The 22,677-nt window shown below is 42.1% G+C and overlaps 2 protein-coding genes across 2 annotated transcripts in view; one reads left to right on the forward strand and one right to left on the reverse strand.

The window, feature by feature from the left end:
* Window positions 1-19,984, reverse strand: part of fbn1 (fibrillin 1) — an 88,952-nt gene extending 68,968 nt beyond the window's left edge. The window contains exons 1-8 of the mRNA XM_058629868.1: window positions 19,686-19,984; window positions 19,147-19,453; window positions 16,766-16,848; window positions 14,485-14,583; window positions 13,646-13,741; window positions 11,880-11,975; window positions 3,279-3,476; window positions 1,936-2,061 (exon numbers count right to left, since the gene is read on the reverse strand). Coding sequence (XP_058485851.1) covers window positions 1,936-2,061; window positions 3,279-3,476; window positions 11,880-11,975; window positions 13,646-13,741; window positions 14,485-14,583; window positions 16,766-16,848; window positions 19,147-19,343 — 895 coding nt within the window. The 5' untranslated portion in view covers window positions 19,344-19,453; window positions 19,686-19,984. The remainder of the gene's footprint in view (window positions 1-1,935; window positions 2,062-3,278; window positions 3,477-11,879; window positions 11,976-13,645; window positions 13,742-14,484; window positions 14,584-16,765; window positions 16,849-19,146; window positions 19,454-19,685) is intronic.
* LOC131459778 (ATP synthase F(0) complex subunit C3, mitochondrial-like) overlaps window positions 1-22,677 on the forward strand; it is a 157,109-nt gene that overhangs the window by 52,368 nt on the left and 82,064 nt on the right. The window lies entirely within an intron of this gene.

The raw sequence follows: 22,677 nt of genomic DNA on the forward strand, positions 1-22,677 counted from the left end.
CTTCATCCACAGTAGTTTGTGCTTCTCAGCACAAAACATCGCGCGCACACAACAGCTATTAACTGACGACGCCGACAGTCCGCCTCCACTGTCTGTTTTATTATTCTGAAGTCACATTAAATCAGGCAAGTTTCTGTGAGATCCCAAATCCCTGGAATCTCCTCCCTGGTATCATTTGATTAAACAACCGAGTGTGTGGTCCTGCGTCTTGGATCGTGTAGCCTGTGCTTTCTTAGGATTAAGACACACTTAACTTACAAAGTTCGTTGTGTCTGTGGTCTCCAAAGGTTTTTTAAAATCAAGTCAGATTCAGGAACTTAAGGAAGTGATTCCCAAAGACTGGACCCACAGATCGGTTGCAGAAGATATTTTTGGGTCCCCATGCAGAATATTTCTAACCTCTACATTTGTTTACCAATTCAAAATGATATTATGTATGACAGAAATGGCTGTAAATTAGTCGCTACATTATGTACAATTTTGTTCTTGTCATGTGATTTGGGTCACAAGAGTTTGCCGTCCCTTAAAAAGTAAAAAAAAGTCTCAGAATAGAAAGTTTGGGAGTACACATAATGGAAACAAAGCATTGTCAAGTGTTGCTGCTCTTCTCTGAGCACCTTTAACTACGTCATGCGCACCATCCTCATCACCAACACGCAAAACAAAATCTGTCAGGAAATACGCTGCCACTGCGACCCGTTTGAAATGTCTTTTACACAGTCCAGACGTTATCCGGCAATTATTTCTGGGCATGAAATAGCGCATATTTCACTCTGCATATAAGTGCCACGGAAGCCTGCTCGCTCTGTTTCACCAGAGTTAAACTCGGTCTGGAAGTTGTCATATTTATGTTTAAATGAGCCAATCATTTTTAACTGTAGGTCTTTATTTCTGGAAAAACAAGAAGTGCTGCAAGAAGTTTTTTTTTTGTTGTTTTTTTTTTTTTTTTTGCTAAGCCAGAAGCTGATTCTATCAGCGGTCACAATTATAAAGTAAGATTGTGATCTGAAAACCAGTCAGACGTTGATTACTCGGATTACCCAGTCTAAGTTTCAAAACTACATGTGAACATAATTTGCTCGGTGAGAAGCAAACTAACTGAAACTAGTGCCACTGGTTAACAAATCAAACGCTTCACTGTAACCTTTAAACACTTGGGCCTGAAAAGAGTTTTTTTTGGGAGCATCCACTGGTGTGCGCACACTTTTCGCTATTAATCATTTTTGTCAATCCTGCCCAGCACCCAGTATTTATTTAATTTGAGTGTGCGTGCCTTTGCAGACTTTCTAAAAACCTTAAATTGTAACAGAAAAACCCCTGAGAGTAAAAAAACATTGCAATTAATTTATCATGCATTCCATTTATTTTTTTTTTTTTTTTTAATTATACGAGGAACAAAAAAAAAATTGCTGTTTTTGCCTTCAAAACTTACATAGTTTCGTGTTGACGCAGGCACAAGATGAAAAAAAAAAAGCAGCATTACTTACAAAAGCCCACAATTAAGTGTTATACAGAATTACTGGGAGAAAGCTGAGCATTACTTTGGTTTTAATTAAACTCATTTCCAAGGAAGGGCAAAGTGGCTTATGTGCGGTCTTCCCTCCACAAAGTAATAATCACAGTGAGAGACTGAGGTGAATATTACCACAGTAAGGCAAATGTGGCTCCCAACTGCACTTTCAAATTCTTAATTAGGACTTTTTTAAATACAGTTTTTAGTCTACTCTTTCACTCAGACTAACAATAAAGGTCATAAGGTAATTTTATTGATCTCCCTGTTGGGAACTCACTCCTCTGCATTTTAACCTTCCTAGACCAAGGAGCAGTAACACACAGAGAGAACATGCAAAGACCAGGGTTCACCTTCTTGCCATTTGACTGCAAGTCAGACATTTCACAGTTGTCGAGGAGCAGCTTCGCGGTTTTGACTCTCACCTTCACATTTCTGTGACACCTCGTTGAACTTGTGCCCGGCGGGACATTTACATTCGAAGGATCCGACTGTGTTGATGCAGTTTCCTCCTTGGCAGATGCCCGGGATGGCCTGGCATTCGTCCACATCTGTGCACACGGAGCACACAATTCATTATTTGCACACAAGCAGGATGTCGTTTTACACAAGAAAAACCTGAACAGAAACAAGGAAAAATTCAAAAACAAATCTTAGTTTTCTCAAGGTTTTATGCTTGAGGAAGCTGAAAAGTTAAGAAGTTAATTTAAACTGCTACAAAAATGTCTACACAAAATCTAACTTTTATACCAAGTCGATCTTTTAGTTAATTAATGGTTAAACTTTATTTAACTGTCTGTAATTTAACTCTGAGCTCTACGGTTTTTTACTGTCTTTAATTTTTGTAATTTATGACATATTTTTTATGTGCCAATGAGCCAATTTACTACATCACGGTTGATAAAGTTTAACTTAACCCTAACCTAAATTAATTGATAACAGGCTACAGATTAATGTTAATCTGCGTGCGGATGTGCAAGGGTTGAAATAATATGGTCTGTTTTAACAGGCCGGCCCCGTCTTTACTGCGATCAATACAGAGAGACAAGGGGAAAAGAGGAAGAGCGAGAGGAATGTCTCTCACAGAAGGGGCCGAGATGGAAGCCAAGATGGGAAGAGGAAGACGGAGGGAAGGAAATACAGAGAGGATCGGTCTCGAAAATCAGATAGAGTTATCAGATACAGCGTCCGATGTATACGAGGAGTTTCTCACATAGAAATAATTCATCCACAGCAACAGACTAGCAAACAACTCCAAAATTTGAATTACATTAGATTATTCTGATGAATTTGACAACCTAAAATAAGAAGGTCTAAGGCTGACAAACTCCAGGAGGCTGTGGCATGGTCAGGTTCGCCTCCCCTGCAGAGGTTCTGATGATGGTGGGCCTGGACTCGGCAGGCAGAAGACCGCCTTGCCAGGAAAAAGCTCCCTCACCCCCCGCCCCCACGTGGCACTGCCGCTGACCCGTGTTACTGACTCTGACAGTCCCACCGCGGCGGGTATCCATGGGCATTCCATACACAAGTGGGAGGCACTGCCACCCAACCCCAGTTTAACCCAATTAGACTAATCCTCTGGAGAGTGGAAGGTGGGTAGAGATGAAGGGACGAGGGAGGGAGAGCGGTGAACGCAGGCGAGACAGGAGTCAGAGTGGTCAAAGATAATAGAAAGTACACTTCACTTGGAGAAGAAGAGGGAGGGAGTGACAGAAAGAAAACAGCCGAGACAAAAATAGAGGAGGAGACACTGAGGAACAGACTTTACCTTGGCATGCCCCAGTGCGGTGGTTTGGTATGAAGCCTCTTCGGCAGGGGTGAGGCTGTGCTGGACACATCTCGCAGGGGTGACCCCATGCCCGCCCCACTGTGGCACAGCACAAAGTCTTTGTGCACACAATGCCTGTGAGCTGACCTTGACACATCTGTTTATTCACGGAGGCAAAACACGGCCCGGTGCGGTAGTCTGCAGAGACAAAGCAGAGAGGTTCTCTTAACTGCAGTAAATTAAATGCAGAAAAGCAGGATTTGGTGGCGGCTTGAACACATACAGTACACAGAAAGGGAATTTTTTTTGGGGAAAAAAATAATCACAGGGGCCAATTCTAGCTCACATTTCTACATCTTGCCCGTTGGAATCGAAGCGACGTCTATATTACTCTATTTTTGATTTAAAATGCAGAAATTGTGCTCCGGATATGTCTGTCATACACATTAACCCGGCGTTTTAGAGCCTTACAAACAGAGAAAGTTTAAAAAAAATTGCTACTGTTTGGCTGAGTTTTAGTGTAGAATAGAGTTTGACAGAAATCAGGGATGTCTAATAATCGGTGCTGTTTTTTTCCCTCCATCTGATAAAATATAACTAATACAAATACATGCCTTACTTGGACAAAAGCAAAAAATATTAAAATTATTATTATTATTATTATTATTATTATTGTTATTGAAAAAAGGGTAGAAAGGGCAGCTAATCGATTAATCTGTTGGGTATTTTCTCCTATTGGTTCATAAAATGTCATTAAATGTAGAAAAATATTGATCCCTGATTGTCAAACCTGGAAATGATGATGTTCTCAAATGTCTTGTTTTTGTCCACAAACGAAAATGATTCAGTTTTAAGGATTTCTTTGCAAAGAAACACGAAAATATTCACATTTAAGAAGCTAAAACGATCAGAAATCTTGTTTTAATAATGAAAAAAACCCTCAAACCGATAAACCGATAATAAAATTATTGACGATTCATTTAGATTGATAATCGATTATTCAAGTAATTGTTTCAGCCCTATGCCACAGATTGTGCATAAAGCACAGCACATTATGTGTGGACACCGGGTGATTGACAGCTCGTGGCATCCAATAGGCGCCCGTTTGCAGGTCATATCTGTGAAAAACCTGACACGGCGCTGGTCAAATCACAACTCTTAAAGCTATAAAATGGGAGTTTGATTTGCGACCAGTTTCTGGATGGGCTACATTGTACAGGCAAGGGTTGAAATGGGATTCGGCCTTGAAATAAGTTAGATTTTCTTTTTTTTTTAAATAATACCAAACATCCAGAAAGCCAGTGCTGTAAAAACCCAGAACTCGACTGAACCTTGTTCCTGTGAAACCGCAAACAGAAACGCTGTAAAAGTAAGAAAAAGACGTTGCGATCTGACATTTCTGAGAGCCAGTCAAGGGTTGAGAATTACAGGAGGCTCTGCGGCTCCAAGAGTAACAAATGTAATTTTGCATGACATCGACAACACATGCACCATATACTGAACGTGATGAAAGTGCTGCAGAGGGGACAGTAACACACCTCATAAAGAACGCATTGTCTGTTCCTGGCATTTTAATCTGTCTGGCTCTCAGGTGCCCTGTACGTGAACGTGTGTGTGTGTGTGTGTGTGTGTGTGTGTGTTATTGAGAAAAGCAGAGATAGCAAAGGGGTCTGGAAAACCTTTTAAACTTGTGTGGGCGGCTGTTGAGAGTAATAGACACAAGTAAAAGTAAGCAGGGAATGAAAATGAAAAATCAGTCTGGTGCACATACATGGTGATCATCAGCCCTCTTCAGTTACCAGCACTGTGTTTTAATTTAAGGCAACGTGACACCTTTACCTTGTAGTGGTTAATAGATTATTGGTCAGAGCACAATGTGTGATTTTGGGCAGTCTCGAATTAAATCTAAATGTCTTAGAATAAACATATGAGCTCAGTCGTGCGGAGAAATTCCCTCCATCAAGATTCTTAATCTCCTCTCTCCTACCAACTGGGTTAAACCTGATTCCTTGATCCTATTGCTTGCATGCATCAAATCCCCTCACTTCATCCAGCGTCCAAGCGCCACACCTTAGCTGCAAACTCCCTGAGGATTGAACCAAATCTCTGAATCTTATCGGGCCAAAGGACTGGAAGATGGTGAAACAGAGATAGGGACAGGGAGGGAGAGAGAGAGAGAGAGAGAGAGAAAGTGGAGGGAAAAAAAACTCATCCCTCCCAAAAGAATCTGACCAAGATCCAAAGGCAAAAATCATTTCCACATTTCACAGCAGACAACAGACAGCGAGAGGAAAGAGGGAAATTAGTTCCAACTGCGCAGTCGTTTAAAACAAACAAGACATTGTGCGTTTCCCTTGTGGACCGGGGCCCGGCCCAAACCCCGTCACGTGCACCACAGCCTCCACGGTCGCTCTGTCTCTGGCACCAGCGCTGTGTGAAACAGAATTGGGTCATCTCTCCTTCTCTTTCTCTCTCCCTCCTGCGCCGGCCCTACTGGAGACCAAATGCTTTTGATTCTTTGTCTACTTAGTCCTTACCCCCAAAGGTAACAGGACAGTAACTGAGTGCTGATTTACTTGAGTATTTTAACTTTACACAACTTCTACATGGCAGTTTAAATGAGAGCTTCCTGCAACCAGACTCCTATTGGACGCACATATACAGAATTTTGTCAACTATATTCCATAAATGAGAAGATCATTTACAAAATTTAAATCATGTGCTATTGAAGAAGACCCTTAACTAGTGATTGAGACCAGTGAGAAGCATTAGCTTCCATTCAAACACCCCCTGGTGGCTATTTGGTATATTTTTACCTCTGCATTGGCCTCTTCAGGAGAACCGGAGAACCACGTCTTTTTCTTTTTATAGAGTCTACTGTATGGGTATAACGCCTTTGACAGCACACCAGCTGGACCAGCAACAACATTTTACTTTGAACACTTCATCATGGCAGAGCTGGCGCAAAAAACAAGCGGAGAAAAATCATTGTCGGAGGAAGTCGGGAAGAGGAAACGACTGTCTGAGTGAGTAAGGGGCCACACACGAGTAAACCTCGGACCGGCTTTTTTTGGTGGGAATGGCGAGAACTGAAAAACACAAACGCATGCAAAACGAACGCCTGAAAGTATCTTTGGAATAAACTCTGTATTTGCACTTTCACAATGTTTGCTATTGCTGTAAACGTGTCATTTTTATGAATGATGTCTGTTCCTGGTTTGTTGTCGGTGGCTGGTTGGCCGTTCTTCCATTGGCATGGACATGGCCAGGAGAGGAGAAGGCGGGGGTGAGGGCTGTAGCATCAGCGGTTGAGTGTTTAAGGCAGTGATGATAAAGCAGTAGACAATGGACGGGTGATGTTCACGTGGTGTCATAAAAATATGTAGGCGGAGCTCCGTAGAAAAAAAAAATGTCACCATTCCATATTAGGTCTTCAAATCCTTACCTAGTCCAGAAACATTGAAATGAAATTGTCATTGTAAGTTGGACAGTGAGTTGGATTTTTTTTGCTGTTTTAACATTTTTGGAAATATCATTAATGAGGTCTGACTTTGTCTTAAGCCTGGGATCGCCAGCTTCGAGCAGTTGATGAGCACCAATAGCCCTAAATTTCAGGGGCCCTTGTTAGGACAAAGGCAGCAAACGACATGAACCTTCTTCCATACCTTCCTTATTTAATCTAGATAATCTGGTATAGGACCTGATCATCTGGTGCGACCAGACTTTGGGTTTCCCATTTTCAATAAAGAATACAAACTACTGCCACTTGCTGGTAAAAGAAGTCATTTCCTCTCGTGCCGTCACAGAACATACGTGCTGATTGCTCCTTGGATGTAGTCGACGCTGTGTGTACGACTGGCAGCGTCGCAGTTGGTCATTACCCTAACCCTCTTTGCCGCCAGCGAGTCCTGAACAAAAGGATCTCTTGCTTGTTCGTAAGAAACACATGTTTCACTAACAATCTTCTGGCTTCATCTTCACGTTTGATTTGTATCATTCTTCTAAGCAGAAATATTCCTCAGTACAAGGGATGCAACGGTTTATCAGATGTAGCTCAATATCAGCTGATACTCATCTCGTTGACTGGTATTGCTGTCCACATGGCGAACACGATGACAGACAGTCACAGCCAGTGACATTGATGATGTGGTTGAATGAGAGGCTAACATGCCTCTAAAAACTGAAAAAAGTATTTTAAGCATTGGTCTCGGCCCCAGAGTTTCCAAATTGGCGCATCATTACTTAGTATCGGTAATTTATGACACTCTCAAAGGGAACACTCTGCAAAATAAGCACATTCCCTTATGATACTGAGGAAATTTATTAGCCCTCTGTACTTTTACTCTAAATTTTTAATGTGGAGCACTTGAAATGGAACATTAACTTTGCTGTATATTTTTACTTGTACTTCAGCGAGGCATCAGAGTCATTCTTCTTCTTCCACTGATGTGGTGGCTTTGGCACAACAGACCCAACCAGTCGCCAGTATCTACTTCAAACTACATTATCTAACTTACCTACAGAGAATACACTGTGTATAGGAAAAGCAATTACAGGAGCTATGGAAACTTTTTACATGGCGCCCATATAAGCTGAAGACAGCAGGCTGTGTTAAAATAAAAAACCCTCAAGTTTCTCTTTTCATCAGGTGAAGGTTTATACGTTATTACCGTCAGACTGCCGCAGGTAATCCAGCTGACGTAATACCTGCTCATTACGGCTCTTAAAAGGAGGAGAGCGTGCACGAGAAACACAAAGATCTGAGCATGAAGGCAAGCAAACACGAGCAGAGCACTTTAACAGTCAGCTGAGGTAAACAGGGAGAGGCGGACAGCTGTAGGGTGAAAGTGGTGTCATTTCATCCGTCATCTTACTGTCTCTCTGTGAACTGCATACAGCTGGGGGATCCACCCATGTCCTGTACATCTGGGAGCAATCGCACATGTACACACACACAAACACACACACACACACAATCTCAGCCAATATCCCAACCCCTCATCAACAGTCTAGCCAGAGATGATCACAAAATGTTGCTCTTGTTTTTGCTTCACAGCTCTACTTTTGGAAAAGTCGCTTGTATATCACCAACAGATGCATCACTAAAACTGCATCTTAATGTGGGAACAGTGTGCTGGTTTTTTCGAGTCTCATACGCAAATGATTTCATGTGCGTAGAGTTACTTTTGGAAAACAATAGAACTGTTGGCTTCCTCAATAACCGGTGCACTACAGCAGCCTTGGTGCAAACAGGAGGGAAGCCCGTCAGGAAGTGGGTCAAATAAGTTTCCTGGACTAACTCCAAAAAACGAAAAATTTTGCACACACAAACAGAAAATAAAATATCAGTCCACCTTTTCCTTATCCACGTCTCTTTATTCTACAGCTCAGCCTCACAGCATCCTTACATGCACAAGCATAAGTGTTTTTTTGTGAGTGTGTTTTTTTCATACGAGTCAGACTGGGTCTTTTATCGGGGTGGGACTTTCCCTATTGGTCTGTCAGCAATTTCTCCATTTCTCCGTAGACTAACAAGTTGAGCACAGACACACACACACACACGTTCACAGCATTACAATGCCTTCCCTGGCCTCTTACCCTAACCTGAACCATCACAACTAAATGCCTAACCCTAAAACCAAGTCTTAACCCTCAAAAAGCCCTTTAAACTTGTGACAGTACACGAGGACCTCACAAAGAACACACGCACACACATATCCCAAACCTAAACCGTGACCAGTTAATGCCAAACCCTATCCTTAACCTAACCACAAATTAAAATCTTAACCCCCAAACTTAACCTCCTAAATGAGGTTTTGCCTCATTAGGACCAAGTTTTCGTCTCCATGAGGACTACTGGTCCTGACAAGGTCAGTGTTTATGCCAGGAAAGGTCGTAAAGTGGTAACAATTACAAGTACACACATGCACACTTGTTTATACGTCTCCCGGGGTTTGCACTGGGCTAGAACAGAGCCTGAGTCGGTGAGACATTAAGGGACCAGCGAGCCCCTCAGCTGACTGACCACCGTCCCTGTTGTGCTCTGGCTGCTGACTTTTTTTTTCACTCTGCAAACTCACGTTTTTCCCCATTTTTCGGGGCCCAAATAAACTCTGCAGCGTCACATCGAAAGCTTGTCTTTATGCTAAACAGGAGGCAATGAAGCCTGCATGCAATCAGCAGCTCCCATCCACAGACATTCCAGACTAAATCACATTTGTAACCAACAAAGAACACATTGATGTATCGGGCTGCATTTTTACTGCAGTCAGCTGTGCCGTGGTGGTGGGACCACTGGTCAGCAGATCGCCCGAGTCACTTTGGCTGCATCCAGCTCAAAGTCAGACATCTCTGCAGGCGTGATGTGGTCATGTTGAGCCCTGATTGCACCAGGATATTTGCCCGTCCAAGAAAAGCTCTGGGCCCAGAGAGCAGCTACTTTTCCCCCTGATTGAATCACGTCTTTTTTTGGAAAACCTTGTTTTCCTGCTAATGTGGTAAGATCAAGTCATAATGTGCAACAGTGTGGGGTTGTTGTGTGTGTGTATTCAAGCACTGTATGCATGTGGCTGTGTTTGTATGGGAGCACAATGTCCGTTTACGGATAGGTGACGGATCTTAGTGATAGCAACTGAAATCAAAATGCCCCCGAATCCACTAATGTTCTTTCTGTACCTCTATACTTGACCAGCATTAAATTCTGACAGCAAGGGTTGGACACTGAATATCTACCTGACCAATTTTCAGCCACTGCTGCAGCCGACTCCAAGGACTATCCACAGTCCATAAGCTCACACGTCTCCACTACAACAGGCTTTAATCATTCAGAATCTAGATCTCTGGGTCGTAGCGGGTAAAAAAAAAAAGAAGGCAACTTGTGCGTCTATTTGATTTGAAAGTTTTCTCCCACCGGGAGAAAACATAAAAAAAAAAACAAGGACATACAGTAATGCATACTAGGGCTAAATGCAGATGAGAGGAGAGCTTTTACAATGGAAATGGCATCTTTAGGATGCATTCTTTTTACTCCAACCTTAATTAATTTGTCACTAATGCCACAATATTACCAATGATAAACATGCGATCATGGGAGCATAAATATTGGGATACATAAGGTCACAAATCCCTTTTCAGCAAAACACACCAGATTTACACCATGACCATGTAGCAGAACAAGTCAACGAGGCTTGGCATCCATCTTCCAATGCGAAATTCAGTTCAGGCACAGTTTAAGCACAGGCACACACAGGTATAATACGTCATATGTCACTTTTGAGAAGGGAGGGAAATCTAGGGGCAGCAACAGACAGGAAGTTAACCAAAGGATTACATCACTACCAGCAGCTTTAAGTCAATAAAATGTAATTCAAAATGCAAAGATATTCAATTACCAACAATTGAAAGACCTGTTGATTCAAATATTTACGTCAATTCAATAAGCACCATGCAGCATAGTGTATATTATTCTTTATAAACTATATATACTGTATATTCCACACTATAAAAGACAATATTTGATGAATTATAGTAATAATACTAGTATTGGTGCCACAGCACTTACCCTCCCCCACACACACACACCAAAAAATGTGCAAAGAAAGACACTAAAACTAAAACAGAGAAGAAAATAACATTCATAAATCAGATTGTGAAAGGCCAGCTTGCTTTTCTCCTCACATTACAAAGCATTGTTTTGAAAACAGATGTGACAGAATTATTCTCCCGAAATCATCACACAGGAAACAACAACAATTTCCCTGTCGTCCTTACACAAAGCATGGACATCTAGAAAGTACCATGTGCTGACAAATTGCTTCGGATTTGACCTTTGAGCCAATCTTCTTAAGGACAGAATGGAAACCGCAGTCACAACACGTAGAGGAAGATAAGGTTGGTGCAAACCCACCAGGCAACCAGATACTGTCAGATACAGTTTGATATCACAGTAAACCAAACAAATCCAGACCGCAGTGACAAACCTCTGAACTACACAGCCTCGTTAAAACAAAGACTAATTAGGAACGCTGCTGTCAATCCAAATATTAGCGTTACAAGGTCGACTCTTTGCCCTCTGCAGGTCACCGCTGCTACGGCCCCCAGCGCGTTCTCAAAACCCATGCCTGCATACGTGCACACTTCACACACAAGCGCACTGCGAGCCGCTCTTGGTTTGCGTGTGCTTGTATATTTTGGAGCCTTTGCTCACATGTGCCAGAGAGCAACCACAGGAGGTTGGGAGGTCTTCAGTTAACAAACAGCACACATTTAGAAAGACGTTACATTCCCCAGAGCATCGTACCAGAGCAGATGTGGAAAATAATGGTCATTTCTGAGCGCAAGAGTATGTTCCACAACAAACCACATTACTAGAGCCGGTGGCATGACTGAGCAGGAGTCGTCTCCGGTCACAAAAAAACAACCGCCATTCAACGTCGAGTCACGTTTTCAAACAAGCGGCACGTGTGGCTTTGAAAACCACTCTGGCAGTAGTGAGTCGTGAAATGTAGAGCACAGAGACAGTGTGATGTAAGATGAGAGAGGGAGGGAGAGAGAGAGAGAGAGGGAGAGAAATGCTGAGTCCTGCAGTGTGGTGGTCATTACCTCTCTCGCACTGGGCCCCGGTGAAGCCGTAGGTGCACACACATCGGTTGGGAGCCACGCACCTTCCTCCGTTAAGGCAGCCATTTTCACAAACCGCTGTTAATTGAGAGGAAAAATACAACAAATGATTTGGAGGGAGTACGATGTGACTTATCATATTTCTGGTTTCAAGAAACTGGGTCTTAAGTTTGCGGTTTTGACTGGTTCTGATGATTATATTACAGAGATTTGGGAACACAATGACATGCCTAAAAAGAAGTCAGATGGCGCAAGACACGAGCAGCCGCAGACAAGCAGTTTCCTAACCAATTCATCTGGAGGTCAAACCACTAATAAGCGCAGCCAAAATGCAGTTGACAGGGTTTGGGAATGTGACCTTGTGACTGATTGTGTTCCTTGTCCCCTATGTCGTTGCCATGATTATCTCAGCAAACAGCTTGTTAAAACAACACTAAACAATCTTTTTTCATTTTTTTTTAACCTTAAATAATAACAGCTTCCAGATAATTTTGGGTCCCTGCAAAGGGGAGAATGGTGCCTCTTTCTGCAACTTTAAACCTTTAAACTTTGTGGTTTTTACTGCGCAAGTTTGGTGAGCAAGTAGGAAAACTGTGAGAGTTCAGTAACTTGATGATAGAGACTCAAACTGCCAGAATCAGGCCAGCAGGTTCAAGAGTAATGTCAAACGTAAGATATAACAATGCGTGACAAATAGGTGTTGTGCCCCTGCAGCCTCACTTGCTGTGTTAACATGTGCAAAATTTCTTCATTCCGAAAAGATTTGGAACTGGAATTTCCTGGGAATGGACTATTTTGACTTATAATTCTCCAGAAGTAGAAGCAGAAGAAGAAACTTCACTTCTGCTTCCTTAGTAGTAGGCACTGTCCACTATCCATCCCATTTTCCAACTCTTTCGTGTCTGTCGATTCTTTTTGGAATGGAAATACAGCAGTGACAAAATGAATATTTATCATGTTTACGTGGATCAGACACGTGATGGACATTTTATATAACCACCAATCTGAATGACGGTCCGCATACACCAGCCATCCCGTTTGAAATGAAATATGTTTCCAAATGGGCTCTATCGCATCCGAGTTCTCGGACTGGCATATTTATATGATATATTTTTATTCCAATTGGCCTTTTATTCCGATTACGTGTCCATGTAACTACTAGCTACTGACCAAATTAACACATTAAACTAAGAATGACTTAAAAACAACTGTTTTTAGAAGCATTGTCTGGATAATGGGAGGTTCAAAGCAAATTTGAATGAGTGGACAAAGACCAATCTAACTTCATTTTGTGCCGTAACTACTCTCACATTCATGGACCCAACCAGAAAAACAGAACGAATATGCACGTAGCACACGTAGCAAAGTCATCGCTCTTATTTGTGTGCACTCCTGTCATGTGTTGCTACAGCTACAGCTACAGCAGCAGTAGTGTTGCTTTATAAATGTAAATAATAGTAATTATTATTGTTACTATTACTTTCAGTAATGTTAGTGATTAAAAAAATAACCAAAACTACAACCTATGAATCCATATCAGCAGCTCTGTGGGTTATTTGGGCTAAATGCTAATGCTAGCATGCGCGCAGCGATGTCAACATGCTAATGTTTACCATTTTCTACCTAAGCCGCAGTGAATTAAATTCTAAAACATAAATGTGCAGGTTTACACTATACCTATGTAACAAAATCAGGGTAAAAAATGTGGATAAATAATGTTGAATTGTGTTTAGTAGTCATTTTCTTACGTTGACCGCAGTGGTTTCCCACGTAGCCCTTCTGGCACTGGCAGTTGTCCTCAGCACAAGTTCCCCCGTTCATACAACGAATATTACAGTGCTGAACTGTGGGTAAAAACAATATCAACACACAAACACAAACACACAGAGTTAAATTGAGCACAAAACATACCGTACAAGTTTACAACATAAACAAAGAGCACTACTCTGTGCTGTGCTTGGAAGCAATATCTTCAAAAATACAATCCAGTACTCTATATGCATTACAAGGAGATGAGCACATTGGGTTCAAAAAGGTCTGCGAGCTGCTGGAGAGCAACATGGAGAAGATGTTGACTGTGGACGTCGTCCAAAACACACATACACCCAAATATTCATAAACAGACACGCAAAAACCCCCAAGATTTAACATTATTTGCCAGAACGTGATTGCAACATATATCAATCTGTGCAATAAGTTTTAAGGGACGTGTTCATGAGATTCTTTGGCTGAGCTTCTCTTTTTTTTTTTTTTGTACCACAGTAGTTAGTGCTCATTAGTCATAATTACATTTTTCATCCTACAGAGGAGAAGATATGACAAGGCTGCATATTTTCTGTCCTCTATATGATGAAATGTTTGCCTTACGATTACGGCTCCTTTATTTTCAAAAATGCAGACAGGGTGTGGTGTGGTCAGGGTGTGCTTTCCCCAAAAAGTTTTAACATTAATCATGCTGTAGAGCTGTTTATCTATTGGCTAAGTACCAGTTCTCCTCTCATCTATACATGCTATACAATCTCCCTCTAAGCTGATTACGCCACGCTTCAAAGGCTCTTCCTGTGGGAAAGGGGAGATGCTAAACGACCTGACTTGGATCCACAGGACGGGGCGATCTGGCCGTTGGGACAGGTGCACATGTTGGGTCTGGAGCAGAAACCATCTCCACATGAACTCCGGCAGATTGCTGCAAAGAGGAACATGACACTTGGTCAAACAATATAAAAACGTCCTCTGACAGATGCAAGATGAAATAACAGTGCATTGCTCACTTCTTGGCCCCAGGCTTTGTCTTCACTGTGCGTGAGAGAAAAAATCATGTTATGTATCTGCTGCTTGTGTGTTTGTTCCCGGTAGGTTTTGAATTTCAGGTTAGAATTCCATGTGACCTCTTATCTACAGTTAAATATTTCACTTTAAATACTCTGCCACCCCAAATATGGCCGATTGGTTATAGTTATATAGGCCTAGAGACTTGGCAGTGATGCCGAGCTATTTTCTTCTTTGTCTTTTGTTGCCATAAATGTGAGTTGATGCTTTTAGCTGGCCATTCTCGTTCAGTTGCTTTCTTTCCCACAGCCTGCTCTTGGCATCATCCCCTATCCCCAGCTATCCATCAGGTAGAGTCCGGCCACTGACCCCTCGTCCCTGAACCCCACTGCTAAACAATGTCATTAGAGCTGCGACAGGCATCCTGCCAGCCGAGCAGCCAGACTGCAATCACACAATTCGACGGCCTCTCAGACCTTCCTGTCTACTGAGGGACGAGGGGAGGGGGCACTGACAGAATACCAGAGTAAATGAACCACATTTCCCACCCGTTACACTTCATGTTATTGTCTTATCACTGCCAATGGCCACATTATCCCACCGCTAATGAAAAATGACTGAATGATCAAACAACTATTTGGCTTGTACCTGAGTAAAAGCCCAAAAATAAGTCGCACTAATTAGGCGAATCCACTGTCTCAGATAAGTACCGCAGTTAGTGTCAATACTCACTCCTGAATTTGTATTCAGAAGTTTCCTTAGGCCATAACCTAAATATCCCATAATTCCATCCAAATCCGTCCTTTACCTTTCGAGTTATAGTGCTTAAAACAAGGAGAGATGGCACGATACTACTTTTTTGTCCACCAGCATCATCATGCTGGTCTATGCTGATCCATGGTGGTCTATGCTAATTCATGCTGGTCTATGCTGGTCCATGGTAGTCCATGCTGGTCTATGCTGGTCTTCGCTAGTCTATGGTGGTCCACCAGCATCATTGTGCTGGTCCAAGCTGGTGTATGCTGGTCCACCAGCAGGGATGACTCAGCTCAAATGCTGTTGCTGATTTTGATTTACACGTTTACAGTCATATGTATAGTGAAGCATTTTCATATTGAATCGTTTTGTTTACATTTAAGCCAGTGATTTTGACCAGTAACAGCTCATCCCTACAAAACGTAAGACGAATGCAACCAGAACCATAATCATACCCTCCATGATGGACTTAAAATAACTTAGCCAGTCATTTAAGAAAAGACAGAAAACACAAGACAAATCAAGAAAAATTGTATCTCCCTGATAGTACTAGTAAAATTATTTACTAATACTATATTATTTATTTTATGGTTTTTTTTATATAACACTATTCCAAGAACTATAATGAGACTTTGAAGCCTGGAAACTGCAGTCTCTTAATGGGATAACGAGACATACTCATGAAAGGGCCGCAATAAATTCAAGTAAAGTCAGATACTCACAGTAAAAGTCAGTTTCTCTTCCTCTTTTAATTTGACAATGTTCTACAAAGCTTAACTGACTTTGCACATGGTACAAATAAAAGTGCATTTAAAGCTGCTTTTATAAGAGGCTGCAACACATTATTAGTTTTTCCCTGCACTTGTAAGTTTGTCTGTGAAGCATCATAACTCTGTAACAATTGAGAACGGATACCAATTAACTTTGCCGGTGATGTAGCTCATGGCCTAAGGAAGAAATGGTGAAATTGTTTTGTTGTGAGGTTTACCGTCTGAGTTCTTTCTCTAGTTCTGTAGCACACAAGGTGGTGTCTTCAAATAGCTTCTTTTGTACTTGCCCAATAGTCCAAAAACCAAAGATATTTAGTTTACCACAAGTTAATGAGAGGAATGCTCACAGCGCATAAGCTGCAACCACCAAATGTTGGTGGTTAACAGTTAATCAATTATGAAAATAGTTACTGATTAGAAAATCTATAAATAGTCTGAGCTGTACTCGGGACACCAACAGAAAAAAACTCAAGTTGCAGAGTTCAGCTCTTCGTCATTATTACCACCAGTGGTTTTCAAAGTTCTACTTGAACTTGAAATTTACAGTTGTGGAATTGTGGAAGTGATACTCACGAACAATGCACTGGTTTCCTCCAGTCAGAGTCTTCCAGCCTGGGCAGCAGAACGCGTTGTTCCTCGATCCACACACATTTGGTCTGTGGAAGACGCAGCAGTAAAACGTCAATCATCCATGTCACAGCTTAGACCACTCAAGTCAAGTTCAATTTAGCCTGTACACCATAATCACAGGTTTGTCTCTCTGACTTTAAGTTCTGAGCAACATGCAAAAAGGTTCTCTCACTCACTGTAGGAACAAATCTGCTTTCTGATGCTTCCTGAGCCAGAATTAAAGGTCCAGTGTGTGTAACACTTAGGGGTGGTTATTGGTAGAATAAGTATGTTTGTTTGATTATGTCCAAGTTGAAATGGTTTGGATTTCATAGCCTTAGGACAGGCTCTTTATATGTACTTTACGAAAGGGCCTTGCTTTACAGAGGCCGCCATCTTGCCCTACTGCTTCTGTTTTAAGAAGAAGCTCGCTCTGTAATCAAAGAATAACAACATTCTTCCTGGTATGTGAAGGCCACCATAGTTCCATGGCACAGTGAAAAGCGAGGGTGTGTAAATGAGTCCTCCATTTGTTACAATCTGCAGTCTCACCATTAAATGTCACTAATTCGTACACACTTTTTTATTAGCAATGCATTTTAACATAAATTCAAAGGGTGGGTTATCATTATAGGCAAGCAGGAGGATGTATAAACTGAACATAAGCGGGCCCAGATTTGACCCCTGAGGAACACCACAGGTCAAAGGAAAAAAAAGTTGTATATGTTGCTTACAATGAAGACTAAAAAAAAAATCCCTGCAATCCAGATAAGATATGATCCAAATTTAAAATCCAGCCATTAAAATTCTAACCTCCAAAAATGCAACAATTCCACACAGCTTGTACGTAATCACCTACTGGGTCTGTGCTGACCCAGGTGTCAGTGCATATCGTACGGTGTAATTCCAAACAGCGCCATGAGTTGAATAATGAGGCCTCTTGGAAGTGTGAAACATTTTTACAGCATTAAGTCAGCATGACACAATATACAGCCTGTATGCACTTCCTGCCTCTGAACACAGATGTTCGGATAAATTAACTTAAACAAGTATGTCAAATAAAAATGCCCGTGGAGAGCACTCATTGAGCTGTCTACTGTGTGACCTCCATCAGCTGTTTGCTGTCATCACAGGACACAGACGGTTCTTTCTTTACTTTTATTTTCATTTGTGCTTTCCCCCTGTATGTCTCTCCCACTCTCCCTCTCACTCTTTTTCACATATGCACATGCACAGACAAAACCTTTCCAGCAGTGACCCACTGTGTACAGCTGCAGATGTGATTTATCCACAACTGGGGTGTGGTGTTTTTGGCCAGAAAGAGGATTAGGCTGTTAGCCTCTCTCTCTCTCTCTCTCTCTCTCTCTCTCTCTCTCTCTCTCTCTGCCACAGCCACACACACACACACACACGACCAATGGCCTCCTTTGTTTGGATGTAATTTATTATTGCAGTCAGCAGGAATGTGGTATTCTTGCCAATATTTAATTACTAAACTTTGCTCCAAACTTCCCATCACAGACAATGTCATTCATGGGTCTCAGCTTGCCTTGTTAAACACACACACACACACACACACACACACACACAGTTGCCATGGACATGTATGCAAAAAGTGGATGTAGTTGCAAAACTAACTCTCTTTTTTTTTGATACCGTCACCTGCAACCAGCGCCTGTACAGTGTGGCACAAGATGTCAATCACACTATTGTCCACTCATTTTTGCTACATGGGAACATACATTTACAAAACTGACATCATGTGCTATAAAGGGGGATCTGAACTTAGTGATCGAGACCATTAACTCCTCAAGAGAATGTTTACTGAAGTTATGAATCAAGTTTGAAGTAGAAGCTCATTTTCCCACAAATTTTTTTTTTCCAACCAGTAGAGTTGCCCCCTGGTGGCTAACTGTGACTTCCATCCTCCTTTCTAGGCTGCACTTTTCAGAGTGGATGGCTATGTCCAATTATTTAAGTAATATTCAAGTCATTTTTTCTTCTTTTATGTGGTAAAATACCACTTCAAAACACTCAATTTGTAAAAGTACATATAAAAGGTGTATTCTTAGACTATGGAAACTACATTCTTTATTTTATTTTATAGGGATTATACACTTAGGTATAGGTAGAGCACTCATTATAGGTCTGCTAATTAAAGGGACCTAGATGTTGCACACTAGAACTTTAAAAGTGAAAAGAACACACACCTGCTCCAAACCACATGCAAACAACTAATAAGTGCACTGTTAAATTAAAAGTTAGGTGGCAGAAAGGGGGGGGGGGGGGAAGAAGAAATAATTCTGCCCAAATTGGACTAATATGGATTATCACGGTCACGTTACCCTCTCAGGACTTCTGCCCCTCCCCGTCTCTTGGCTCTGCTGGCTTTGGAGTCGGTTTGCCTGGTCACCAGCTCGCTGTCCTCGGCGTCCACCACCACTTCTGTCGTGTCACTCTGCGCAGCGCAGAGCCACAGCAGGGCCACCAGAGCCACGGCCAACTGCAGCAGCCGTCCCCCGCTCTCAATACTGTCCGGCATATCCACGCACTCAAGTGTCCAGCTCCACTGCTGATGACAAATTCACTTCAAAACTTACTTGGTCTTTTTTTCCCCCCCCAGCCGCGTCGACCTCTGCAGTGGAGTCAAAGCTGCAAAACAATTAAAACGCACTGGGGTAAAGACGCAAGAGAGAAAGCGCACGGAGAGGAGATGCTGCGCAAAAAGCAGAAGAACGGCTCTAACTTAGAGAGTTGGCTAATGGAGTGATATGACTTTTAAGACTATTGTGTTGCAAAATCACTCTGCCCACAGCTGCAAAAACATAAAGTGTAGAAGAAAAAAAAGTGTGCAAAATTACGCACGAATGAGTCCTTACTTTACCTTGTCTCCCGAGTAGGAGATTCGCCTCAGACCCGACTGAGGACGGTTTCACTTTTCCTGGCAGGTAACTGCAGAATAAAACGCTCAGAAGAAGACTGCGAAGGAAGAAGAGAAGTCAACTCAAACCTGAGCTGCTATAAATAAATGCGCATGGTAACTCTTCGGAGGCTGCATCCAGCTGCGTGTTGACTTTGCACAGATAAGTTAGAGGCGCTGATGCATTCCAGAGGATGAGAATGGCAACACTCACTGCGTCTCTCCCTCACACACGAGCTTTTTTCCTCATCACTGCTCCACTCAACTTTCCCCAAAACTTTTTTTTTCTCCCTTTCTTCCCCCCTGGTCTCGCGATACAAAAGCATGAGTGGAAAAAAAAAAAAAAAAAAGGAAAAAGAAAACTCAAATCTATGAACCTTGATATAAATATGCTTCAGTGACTACAGGAAACTTTGGAGGAGGAAGTTTACACAAACCTAGAACCAGTGTTAAAGTTTGATCATAAAAATAAAAATATAGAAAACAATGCACCTGTTCACTCAATGTAAATGTTATATCTCCACTGAGTAACACATGAAACCCCACCTTTTATTCTTCACTTTTTGAATTGAAATATGCTTTATAAATATTTACACAGTGGGCGCACTCTATGATTTCAGGAATTTCGTCCGGTGCAGTGATAGTTTTCACACACACACTGATTCATGTCTGCAGCCACACCCAGCAAATACAGTCGGCCTGGCTCCTCGCTCCAGTGTGTGCTATCACTCACACACCAAGAGAAACCCCTTGACTCTGTCTAGTATTCTACACTACACCGGTTTCCCAGCGCGCTCGTGCTTCTCTCTCTCTCTCGTCTTTCTGCTGTTTCTCCCCTCACACACAAGTCCAAACACAGCCTCAACCTGTGCTTATCCATACATAATGTGTTGGCTTAGCACGTTTTGATTTTATAGGCTTGATCAAGACAAACAATGACATGATCAGTAACAAGTACTTCATTTTATACTTTGCAAGTCATGCAACTCTACTTTTTTAACCTCCGCTGCGAAGAAAATGTTGTTTAACTTTTACTTTTAATTTATTATAAAATGGTACACGATGCAAAAACAGCCTGACGAGAAATTAGGTAAAAAATGACTTAATTACTACTTTCTAAACTACTGTTAATGGAGTCAAATGTCTGTTTGCTTCAGCCTAATTTGAAAGTTCATAAAATACTGATTAAGCATATAAAGTGGTAGAAGATGGATGAATGGATTCTTGAAAGCAGAGAAATAGAGCTTTGCGCACATATTCCGGTAGAACCTCAGGACGTCCGCGGAAAGACCGTCCAATTCCAGACAAGATTCACCAGCGCGTCACACGTTTGTGACGTCTACTTCTCAATCGCGGAATTCCTAAACGGTTGAATAACTGCCAGAAATTGAAAGGGAAAGTTATCTTGGAAAAAAAGAGGCAGAAGCACTCACTTATTGAACATTTTTTTTGACACAGCCACAAGATCCAAATAAATTTAGACGGCCTGAATATCATGATGGTCATAAGAGGGTTAAGGACATTTTCTGCTCACAAATACCAAACAGACGCAGAATAACGACATCGACAAGCAGAATCACCAACGGTTTCGCACTGCAGCTTCAACTTGGACTTCCATAATTCTTTTCCATCCTCAGACACTCAGGTTGAGGCACACATCTCCACGAACCTTGCTGACATCGCCAGTTGGACGCCTGCCCATCACCTCAAAACCTAGTCTCAACAATACTGCACTGCTTCTTTTCCCCTGGAAAGTCCTGCCCTCTGCAAGGCCTCTCCATCACTGCTGACAAGACCACGTTTACTCCAGCGCCGACTGCCAAGAGTCTTCGTCTGTCTCAAGACAACTAACTGTCAGGCAGCGCCCAAGAGTGCAACCACAGTGCAATCCTGCAGGTTTAACAGCCTGATAGCCTCCGCTCAATCCAGCCTTTACTAATCAGTTTCCGAAGAAACCGTACGTCCCTGTTTGTGCTACTTTCAGCCCCAACCACTCCATAAAAATATTGGCGGCCGCCCCATATTCAAGTCTCATAAGTTCTGTAAACCCCTCCTGGCCCCCCCCCCCCGTCCTGCTTATGACTTTTTGTATGTCATTTTAAATGCATATGCTTTTGTATAACAATTTAAAGAGATCTGCTTACCTCCACGTCTCGGTCCAGACTGTGTTTTTGCTGGCTCTTCGACTCTGCAGTGCACCTGGTCATCGCTTCACCGAGTCCTGACTCATCTTTCTGTTGGCTGCATCACGGGCAAAACAACGACTGAACATTTTTAGCTGAATTTTCTTTTTTTATGTGTGTGTGTGTGTGTGTGTATATACATTCCAAATGATCATTCACCAATGACACAGTACTTCGACATTGACTTTCAACATTAGACAAGATCATGTATGATTGATACCAAACTCTCCTTCTGGCATCTCTCTTTTAACCGAATCATCTTAATTTTTTTCCCTTCTTGTTCCATGCACTACTGTTGTAGAAAATGACAAATATCTTGAACAGACATAATCTGTTTTATTCATTTCATGAAGAACCATGCATACATCAATCAAGATTTATTAAAGATTGGTTTTAAATCCTCTGCTGTGGATTTACCAAACTTATTATATGACCGTTTAAAGCAGTTGGCCATCGAGTGTTACTTTCAGCTTAGGTCCAGTGTGTAACATTAATGGGGGGGGGGGGGGGGGGGGGGGGGGTTATTGGCAGGAGTTGAAGGGGCAGACCATAGCCAAGTGGAAAGGGAACTTTGAGAAGTTTTGGAAGTTTGAGCCCCTGCCAGGTCAAGGGCTGGTGTACCCCTGAGCAAGGTGCCCAATCCCCATTGCTCATTGGACAGTATAATGGCGCTTTTCCATCATACATCATACAGTTCTAGCTCCACTTGTTTTGTTTTGCTTTTCCAGTAGGGATAGTACCTGGTAACTGGTGCTTTTTGTTGGTACCTGCTG

This window comes from Solea solea, chromosome 5 (genome assembly GCF_958295425.1).
Source record: "Solea solea chromosome 5, fSolSol10.1, whole genome shotgun sequence".
Lineage (NCBI taxonomy): Eukaryota > Metazoa > Chordata > Actinopteri > Pleuronectiformes > Soleidae > Solea > Solea solea.